This window comes from Trachymyrmex septentrionalis, unplaced genomic scaffold (genome assembly GCF_001594115.1).
Source record: "Trachymyrmex septentrionalis isolate Tsep2-gDNA-1 unplaced genomic scaffold, Tsep1.0 scaffold78, whole genome shotgun sequence".
Classification (NCBI taxonomy): domain Eukaryota; kingdom Metazoa; phylum Arthropoda; class Insecta; order Hymenoptera; family Formicidae; genus Trachymyrmex; species Trachymyrmex septentrionalis.
In genome coordinates this window covers 1,109,669-1,118,469 of record NW_017305967.1, presented here as the reverse complement: position 1 = coordinate 1,118,469, position 8,801 = coordinate 1,109,669, and the positions used below count along the sequence as shown (strand labels likewise).

The 8,801-nt window shown below is 32.3% G+C and overlaps 3 protein-coding genes across 7 annotated transcripts in view; 1 reads left to right on the top strand and 2 right to left on the bottom strand.

The window, feature by feature from the left end:
- Positions 1–195: 195 nt before the first annotated feature.
- LOC108754223 (carbonic anhydrase 2-like) lies at positions 196–2,324 on the bottom strand. 2 transcript variants are annotated; one of them, XM_018496375.1, is made up of 8 exons: positions 2,293–2,324; positions 2,024–2,080; positions 1,723–1,902; positions 1,521–1,662; positions 1,237–1,342; positions 1,004–1,106; positions 550–686; positions 196–453 (listed from the first exon to the last, which is right to left on the bottom strand). In XM_018496375.1, exons 2-8 carry the CDS (start codon positions 2,052–2,054, stop codon positions 349–351), a joined length of 804 nt encoding a protein of 267 aa, XP_018351877.1. In that variant the 5' UTR covers positions 2,055–2,080; positions 2,293–2,324; the 3' UTR covers positions 196–348. The 2 variants fall into 2 exon arrangements, with proteins under 2 accessions (XP_018351877.1, XP_018351878.1); XM_018496376.1 differs by lacking the exon at positions 2,293–2,324 and having other exon boundaries at positions 1,756–1,902; positions 2,024–2,208.
- A 95-nt stretch (positions 2,325–2,419) lies between these two features.
- On the top strand, positions 2,420–4,160 carry LOC108754239 (carbonic anhydrase 1-like). 3 transcript variants are annotated; one of them, XM_018496421.1, is made up of 5 exons: positions 2,420–2,675; positions 2,933–3,170; positions 3,237–3,493; positions 3,629–3,853; positions 3,917–4,160. In XM_018496421.1, exons 2-5 carry the CDS (start codon positions 2,945–2,947, stop codon positions 4,037–4,039), a joined length of 831 nt encoding a protein of 276 aa, XP_018351923.1. In that variant the 5' UTR covers positions 2,420–2,675; positions 2,933–2,944; the 3' UTR covers positions 4,040–4,160. The 3 variants fall into 3 exon arrangements, with proteins under 3 accessions (XP_018351923.1, XP_018351922.1, XP_018351921.1); XM_018496420.1 differs by having other exon boundaries at positions 2,898–3,170; positions 3,249–3,493; XM_018496419.1 differs by having other exon boundaries at positions 2,898–3,170.
- Positions 4,161–4,732: 572 nt separating this feature from the next.
- The window catches only part of LOC108754240 (tetraspanin-11-like), a 5,262-nt gene continuing 1,193 nt past the window's right edge, over positions 4,733–8,801 (bottom strand). The window contains exons 2-9 of one of the 2 annotated variants that reach the window (XM_018496422.1): positions 8,430–8,512; positions 7,869–8,081; positions 7,573–7,758; positions 6,969–7,091; positions 6,594–6,650; positions 6,429–6,524; positions 6,263–6,346; positions 4,733–5,669 (exon numbers count right to left, since the gene is read on the bottom strand). In XM_018496422.1, the coding sequence (XP_018351924.1) occupies positions 5,607–5,669; positions 6,263–6,346; positions 6,429–6,524; positions 6,594–6,650; positions 6,969–7,091; positions 7,573–7,758; positions 7,869–8,081; positions 8,430–8,477 (870 nt within the window). In that variant the 5' untranslated portion in view covers positions 8,478–8,512 and the 3' untranslated portion in view covers positions 4,733–5,606. The remainder of the gene's footprint in view (positions 5,670–6,262; positions 6,347–6,428; positions 6,525–6,593; positions 6,651–6,968; positions 7,092–7,572; positions 7,759–7,868; positions 8,082–8,429; positions 8,513–8,801) is intronic. The other variant, XM_018496423.1, reaches the window with a different exon arrangement.

The following is an 8,801-nucleotide window of genomic DNA, read 5'->3' as shown; positions in this document are numbered from 1 at the left end:
CATTTTTGCGATTACGGGAAGAATGCTCTCATGTATTCTCTCAGATTTCTCTCTGTCATAAATATAATATGAAAATATATCATCAAATTACAAAATTTCGCAATATTAGCAGAAAAATATTAAATTCTTATTCATACTTTTTATAAAATAAAAATATATAAAGGAAATTTTATTTTATATATATTATATGCCGGATTAAAGCATGCAAGCGAGCACAAACAATATATTCAACAAATTATTTCTTCATATTTATTCATGCTTGTTTGTTTAATGAGAATTAAGTTTAATTATTTCTGGTTGAATTAATTTTTTTAACGATGATATACTTTAATCGATCAAACTACTGCATCATTTGGCAAAGAAAATCCTTCTTCCATGAAGATAATGTTGTGATCTATAATTTTCTACTATATGCTCCCATTTATGATTGTAGAGGCTTCTAAATGCTTCAGTCTATGATAAATGTAAATTATCATAATGTGTACATCAATATTTGAAACTGTAAATAATTTTTTAATTTAAATTAATACACATATGCTTTTAATATACCTGATTGGAGGATATTTTTATAGCATTTGGCACGATTATCCAAGTGACGCATTCATTATACGGAGGGAAAGTAAGAGAACCTGTATAAGTATAATATCCAGGATAAGTGCATGCGTGCATCATCCAACGTAAACAATCTGTAAATAAGCACATGATTAATTAAAAAATGTTGATGTTGTAAGCAATATTCTACGTAATAAAAGCTATCATGGAAATAAAAAAATTATCGAATATTACAAAAATAATACATGTATATTCTAAAACATGTATTTAAAGTATATTTAAAAAATAAAGTTGTATAATTTTTAGAAAATTGCTCTCAATGTTTGCTATAATGAAAAGAACAAAAAAGGAAACTCTAACATATTAACAATTACATGATCTATTCTGTGTGATTAATAAAGTTTAATTAATATTATTAAAAAAAAAAGATCATTTCATGTTATGTAATTACCCGGAGTAATATTTATGGTGCTACCCGTTCGTTTTATTTCTGGGAGTTTATGAGTGATTAGGGCAAGCGCAGGATTGTCTGAAATTCCAGGACAACCAACAACCTTTTTACAACAATTAAACATTATAATTAAATTACAACAGCATATAACAAAATGTTATTCTAAAAATAAAACTTTATCACATAAGAAGATTTTTTCAGGTCGGATGTTAATTAATTTTTGGCCATTGTACCTGCATAAGATAGGAGAGTATTGAAATTCCATCAGATTTGTCATAACACTTATCTATCGATCCATAACGCGTATTCCAATGCATGACTTGGGCCTCCATCGAATACCTTGATAAATACCGTTATTTTACGTTGCAATGATCCCATAATTATGACAACAAATTCGTGATTTATTTAAAATAAAATATAATTTTAATTTTAATTTTAATTAAATGAAAAAATATTAGTATAGTGTTTTCACATATAGTTAGTAACTTTTAATATATATCAAATTCATATCTCTAACCAAATGTTGTCGATAGAATGTTCCGCGCCTCGACAGTCGGACGGGCCCCATCGGAATTGTACATTCATAAATTGATATTCATCATCCTTCAATGGACCGCCACGCATTATCGGCAATCTCCTATTCGCCAATTCGATGTTAACTAAAAATTATTAAACGATAAATGCGTAATGTATTGTTCGGAATTTATATTAAATGAAACCTGTTTTTCCAGTATTTGCGAGTATCGCTGTACCACTGTTTGACCAATAATTTGTCAAAAGTAATGGGGGAAATTTTTTACTCCACGCTGCAACGCGACTGATATCGATCGGAGATTGCCGCCATTTCGGAAGACCCGAAGATGACGTGGTGCATAATTTTTGTTCTTGTGTAGAACGCACTTAAAAATAAAATTTATTACATAAATATAATAAGGACATTTTTATACAGCTATTAAACAAGTATATCTATGACAAATTTTTTATCTATAAAACATTATTAAGATTAAAATTTTTATTTACGTGATTGGACATTCTTAAATTTGGATGTCATTTGTGCATCGCGATGAATACATCGAACTTTTAAACAGAAGGAAATATAAAATTAAATTTTCATCTCTTTTGAACGCGACATGTTATTTTTAAAATATTGATACTAATATCGTAACTATTTTGATGACATTATTGGAAATAAGTTCTGAGTAATTGCATGATTACGTCATGCAATGAAATAAGTAATTGTCAATTTAAAGATTATTTAAAGATAAGAAGTTACTCATGATGTTACTAACCATGAAGTTACTAATACATAATCTTTGAATCGTAATCTTTGAATTATCTTCACATCACTTCACACCATGCATTATTTTTATAAATTGAAGTAAGCTTTATATATCAATTTTCCTAAAAATTATTTGATGGTAATAATTATTTGACATTTTACATTATATTTCGTACTTTTCTAAATATTTTTTAAAGAAATTAGTGCGGAATGAAACATCGGACAAATTGTGAAGTATACCGCTTACTTAAAAATTTATTACGTCGGAAATACCGCACGTGGGTTTTAACACCGAGCTTTTGTAATACAAATGTCAGGGAAGCTTTAATATAAAAATGTTGGGTTTTTCGTTAGTAGAATGTATGGTTGCGTGCAGCAGTGTTCTACTTATGGGTATGTATCTCTCAGAAAAAGCAGTGATTTAATTATAAAATAATAATCTCTCCACATACACACAGAGAGAGAGAGAGAGAGAGAGAGAGAGAGAGAGAGAGAGAGAGAGAAAGAGAGAGAGTTTTATGATAAAATTATTTTCTAATATTGTAATCATCGGTTCGAGGTTTTAATTTTTAAAATAACTGAAATATTTTTACAATATTAAATTTCTTTCGTTAGTGTTACTATTAACTGAAATTTTGGAATGGACGCAGTTATTTGCATGGATGGAAAATGATTATCGTCCACCCACTTTTTCGTTTGGCTATGCTGCTTATCAGAATGGTCCTCATACATGGAAAGATCTATATCCTGAGAGCACTGGTAGCAATCAATCGCCTATTAATATCACAACTAGGCTCGCTGTAGTAGTGCAACCATCTGAGCCACTTCGATGGAACAATTATAACAATGGACCTCTGTCGATGACTATTGCAAATGATGGTCATACTGGTAAATTTTCTACAAACAAATTAAAGTATATTAATGATATAGGTTTAACATTATGTTAATATACAGTAATACTTCGAGGGTTCTGGACTAGTACCACATGGCCGCAACTCCAAGGGGGACCTTTAACTGATACATATGATTTCTTTAATGTTATGTTTCACTGGGGTCCATCAAATGAAGAGGGTAGTGAACATACCTTAGACTATGTCCGTTTTCCTATGGAACTACAAATTATTCATGTAAAACGTGGACTTAAATCGCCAACAGATGCGATCGCGCTTGGAGCAAAAGACGGAATAGCGATTACTTCGTTCTTGCTTCAAGTACACTTTTTGTTAACAAATAAATGCTTTATCACAAGTATTAAGAAATTAAATCAATAAAATGTACTGTACTATATTTAAAGTGATTCGTCATAATTATCCTTACTTATCATGATACATTTGACGATGACGCAGATAAATGACACAGATAATCCTTATTTGGATCATATCATAAGCAATTTGTGGCGTATTACCTGTCCGGGATCTATAGTCTACATACCTCCTTTTCCATTAGAATGGATTTTCGCGCCTTTTGACAGAGATTATTATACATATAGTGGTTCTCTTAGCCAGCCACCTTGTAGTGAAATTGTCACATGGATCGTACAGCAAGAACCAATCGCTATTTCCTCGTCTCAGGTAGAATCATATGTCACTAAAGTATTTTTTAGATTTTTTATCGTCGTATAATATAATTTACAGATAGAGAAATTTCGAAAAATTTGTTCAGTAGAGGGCCCATTACTTTTGAATTGTCGACCGGTTCAACCGCTGAACGACCGTGATGTTTATTTTTATGAAGAAAGCTTATCGGGTAATTATTAATTAATAATTTCACAATATAATTTATATATCAAATTGATAGATTTATTCGATACGACGATACTGTTATATTTAAGCGAATACAATTTATAAAATTAACGTTAAGAATGTATGTTTACAATAACGCAGCTACTGATTCTGTAAATAGATATAATTTTGAAAATTTTAAAGGTGATAGAATATAAATTTGTAAGAATATAAAATAAATAACAAATTTTTACACATAGAACAACATTTTTATTATCATTAAGATGCGTTCTATAAACGCAGGACATTTCGCTTTGCCAAGTATTTTGAGAAAATAAAAACATATTAAAAGTTACTCATTGTATAATAAACTCTTTTGGCACAAGTTGTAATAATATATTCTTCGAAAATTAGTGTCGGAGAGAGGAAAGTATTTCCTTAAAGAATATATATGACGCATTTTTTTACACCAATATATGTATATAATATATATATATGTATATATGCATCATCCATTTCGAAATGGACGACGAATGCTATAAAGATCTAACATATACGTTCATTAGGAGAAGCTGGGATTGATCAAAACTTGTAATTTTTTTTTCAAGTTTCGAAACACAGAGATTATTTTGGCACTATCTTGAACATATATTATTAGGCTAAGTAGAAATATATATACGTAAAAACGTGTTTAATGACATTTTACTAAGTAAATGAAATTTTGTAATTTCTTTAATTCGATTTATAGTTAAGAATCTAGGCTAGTTAAACGTACTTTGAAAACTCATCAAATTCAGTCACAGCGGATTAGCGTCATATGATTGTAACGCGCGTTTTTTATTGAACTACTAACATCATTTAACAGTCTGTTAATAGAATACATCAATCAGCCTCAGTCTCCCCTAAATATACTCACATAAATATCTTATTTGTTAAAAATTATGATATTTCTTCAAAAATTCATATACTCTGTGCATCAACTTTGTGCGAAAAATCATTTTGCATCTCAAATTAGGTAAATTTTCCACAAAAAAAGAAAACAACTCGAAAGTTCTCACGCACGCAGCGCATATATCCATTCTTCTTGGCAAGTATATTTACAAGACGATAAGAACGCCATGGATAACAATTCACGTTGCTAGCCAAACTCCCCCGATGGTCGTCGTGAGGTACTAACACCAGCGATAACATCGCTATTTATTAGTATTAGTTAGATTGAACACGACACAGATGCATACAGTTGTATGTACAGCAGGGTGTATTTTGGTCACATTATTGCTGAATGGCAGCAAAACGCGCACAGGAGTGGAAATCGATCTAAATTTAAGCGTAGCACTTATTGTTATTTCGATTCGAAGTTCTCAATGAACAGACACCTTGTGGAATAGAACAAATATTTAGATTACTTTCTTCCCCGCAATATTTCCTAGCTGCAAATCCCGATTAATGTCCCAATTCACATAACCGAAACGAATTTCGGCAATCTTCCAAGTAGCAATACCGAAGATATAAAATAAATATGTTTCTTCTCCCAAAGTTGTCAATGTAAAGATTGGACGTGCCACGACATTCTCTTTACTTCATTGAGACTACGAATCCTGGATCATTCTTCCTGCATATCTCTTATCGTTCGGCAGAGGAAAGCGGACGTTATTATCCCGAACGTCTGAAATGCATTTTGATTATTTCTTTTTTACTTTTTTTTAATATAAGAGCAAAGAAGGATTTAATTTAAGAAAATATTTAATAAATCTATTCCATTATTTATAATCGATTATAATCGATTTGAAAAGAAATGCAAAAAAGTTCTTTTAAATAAAGAAGAGTAATTACCATAAAATTTTTACAAAGGCGTTTTATAAAGTTTAAAGATCAAAAGCACTTTCTTAAATAAAGTCTTTTTACAAAATATTGAAGGCACAAAAGAGGAAACCGAGGAGGAAACTATTAAAACAATATTTGATAAGTCTGTTCTATTATTTATAATTCATTACAATCTCTATTTCAAAAAGATATAAAAAATTCCTTAAAATAAAGAATAGTAATTTATTGTAAAATACAATATTTTATAAAGTGTGAAAAGTCAAAGGCGCTTTCTTGAGTAAAATTACATTTACAGTAAAAAACGAAATGTTAATTTTTGCATGTCTGTAATATTAAAATTGACATTTTATTTTTTACAGTGTACGAATCTTTGATTTTACGTTTCTTCAAAATTGTTTCTTCCAAGAGCTTGCAAAAAATAATAAAAAGATTCACCTGTATTCCTGCCATTGCCATACCGAGGAATACTAATGTGAAGCTCTCGCACTGCAGCCAGTTCGTGACTTTTCCAAGGCAGCCCTGAGAAAACGCGTTGTTCATTTGAAATATGCAGCACTGTACATGCAACGGCATGATGCTTCGCGGCATGATGCGTACTTACCTCTTTATGCCTATATCCCTCGTGACCCTCTTCGTCTTCTACTTGACATGCGGCCTCATCCTTAGGCTGCGGATGCAGCCATGGCTTCTCGTTCAGCTGCCAGCGACAAAAGATTACTCACATAAAGTTCATACATTCGCTTCGTCGCCGACACATTTTACTCACATTTTTGTGAAACACCCTCGATACAACGCTCATTGGGCTGCTGCCTGTATTTTTATTCTGTAAAACAGAAACTCTCGCTTTTACTGACTAACCGTGGATCTTAACTAGACATTTAAGATAAAGAACAGTTTAAAAAGAGATCAGAAAATTAAATTATTTATAAAACAATCAAAATATGAAAAATATACATTATACACAACTTATATGGTTTTCAAAAGAGATCTCTAAACATCAATATTACACACTGTATGTGACTACACGTTACTGTGTGTTTGTATATTTTATTATTTCGCTTTCAAAACATTTTACAAACTCTCTCAACTTTCAGAAATATCCATATATGTTGTTTTAGAATCAATCAATTCAAACATGTACCTCGCTATTTTTGAGAACACAACACGTGAGGGGAACCTGCCTCTTGTTTCCCGAGATTTGAGCGTCCCTCCACCAAGCAGTGCCATTGTAATCGTCATCGCCGTATATACCGCAGCAATTAAACTGCAATGGAATCATCCATGTGCTCTTCGAACCATCGCGAAATGTCTCATCGGGCAGACGATTTCTGACAAAGCATCGCATGCGACCCCATCATGCATGAAACATAATTTACGTGCGCATTTTTGGCGCGTAATACATGCTGCAGGGAAAATGAGACGAAATAATTGTAAATATAACATTTTAAAGAAAAAAAAGAAAAAAATGTTTCGTATCATTTCGCTAAAGTGTGCCGTGCACAGGTACAATTACGATGTGCTGCGATCTGGAAAGTACGTATCCGCGGACTCGACATCTCACGTGAAACGTACAAAAATTCATAATTAATATTGATGGTTGAAAAATTATACGCAAGACGGATTGAACAAAATATATCACAATTAAGAAAAAGATTATATAACAAAAATAAGCGATTTCTTTCAATGACAAGACATGCCATAAAGACCAATGAGCAGTCAAACGAGCAGCTCTGTTGGTACGACACCTTATACTGCGCAAAGTCCAAACTGTGGCTGAAGGGAAGATCGCTGCTCGGATCGTGACCATAATCCACCTTTAGTTTATTGGAGAGTCTTTCCTCCAGATCCGATAGGATCTGGAAAGTCATCAATCCGCCGATCGCAGCCGTCACCAATTCCGTAATGATAAGCGCGATCAACATGCTCATGTACTGTGGAAAAACAATCACCGATATAAAAACATCACCGACCCTGACCCGACGTCTATAATGGTACGCGCGCCCCCAAGGGGCGGAGGTAATAAAAATGTCGTTTCACTCACGGTGGCGAGGATGCATTGATTTCCGCGTAGCGCGGCGCGGCAACCGAAGAAGCCAACCGTGAGTACGATGAAGCCAAGCCCGAGGAGGCTGTAAGCTATCAGATTGATAGTCTCGTGCGGCTTAATATCAGATACGAAAAGATTCAGGATGTGTCCTTTGCTGGGCTCCAGAAGTAACCACGCGCCTATAACGAGGACCGTACAACCAGCCAACTGCCGAAAGGAAAAGGCAATGAATTTACAATCGTTTCTTTATCGTGACCGACGAGAGTAATTCTGTATCCCTTAGAGGACTATACTTTTCGAAACATCACGTAAATTTAAGCGACGCGACTCTTAAAATAATTCTCTCTGCTTTCCGCCAGAAGTTAGAATCGGAATTTAATTCAATCAAGAACAATACAAAGTATGAAAAATGATTGTTTTGCTCTGAAGTACAGAATTACGCCAGAATTATTTATAGTTTGAGCATCTGCGTCTAAGTGCTCGTGGCACGTTGTCGCTATTTCTAAACTTAATATATATTTTATAATGTTACAAAATGTGCATGCTGTTATTTACCCATATTAATAGATTGAACGTGAACAACGCGATTTTTAAGTATTTCATGCCTGTTATCCTTGATTTTCCAATTAGTCATCAATCTGCAAATATAACAGAGCGACCTGTTGTAACCTCAAATATAGGATGGAACGTAATAGAATTTGTTATATACATTTTAAACTCGTTAACTCTGTTTTAATTAAGCATTTTTAATCTACAATGTTTATATAATAAATATATAAATGTGTTTTATTTCACATGTGTTTGCTTTGCAACTGTTTTCAAAAAAATAATAATAACAGTCGCATTTAAATGTAGAATTTAATTAAAGTAAGTTATATATACTTTTTAATAATACTTAAAAAATATTAAATGTTAAATTTAATTAAA

Coding starts and splice junctions, on each gene's coding strand:
- LOC108754239 (XM_018496419.1), top strand. CDS start 2,618: ATGTTGGGTTTTTCGTTAGTAGAATGTATGGTTGCGTGCAGCAGTGTT. Junction 2,676..2,897: donor CAGCAGTGTTCTACTTATGG/GTATGTATCTCT, acceptor TTCTTTCGTTAG/TGTTACTATTAACTGAAATT. Junction 3,171..3,236: donor TGCAAATGATGGTCATACTG/GTAAATTTTCTA, acceptor GTTAATATACAG/TAATACTTCGAGGGTTCTGG.
- LOC108754223 (XM_018496375.1), bottom strand. CDS start 2,054: ATGACATCCAAATTTAAGAATGTCCAATCAC. Junction 1,107..1,236: donor TACTCTCCTATCTTATGCAG/GTACAATGGCCA, acceptor TGTTGTAAAAAG/GTTGTTGGTTGTCCTGGAAT. Junction 454..549: donor TAAAAATATCCTCCAATCAG/GTATATTAAAAG, acceptor CATTTATCATAG/ACTGAAGCATTTAGAAGCCT.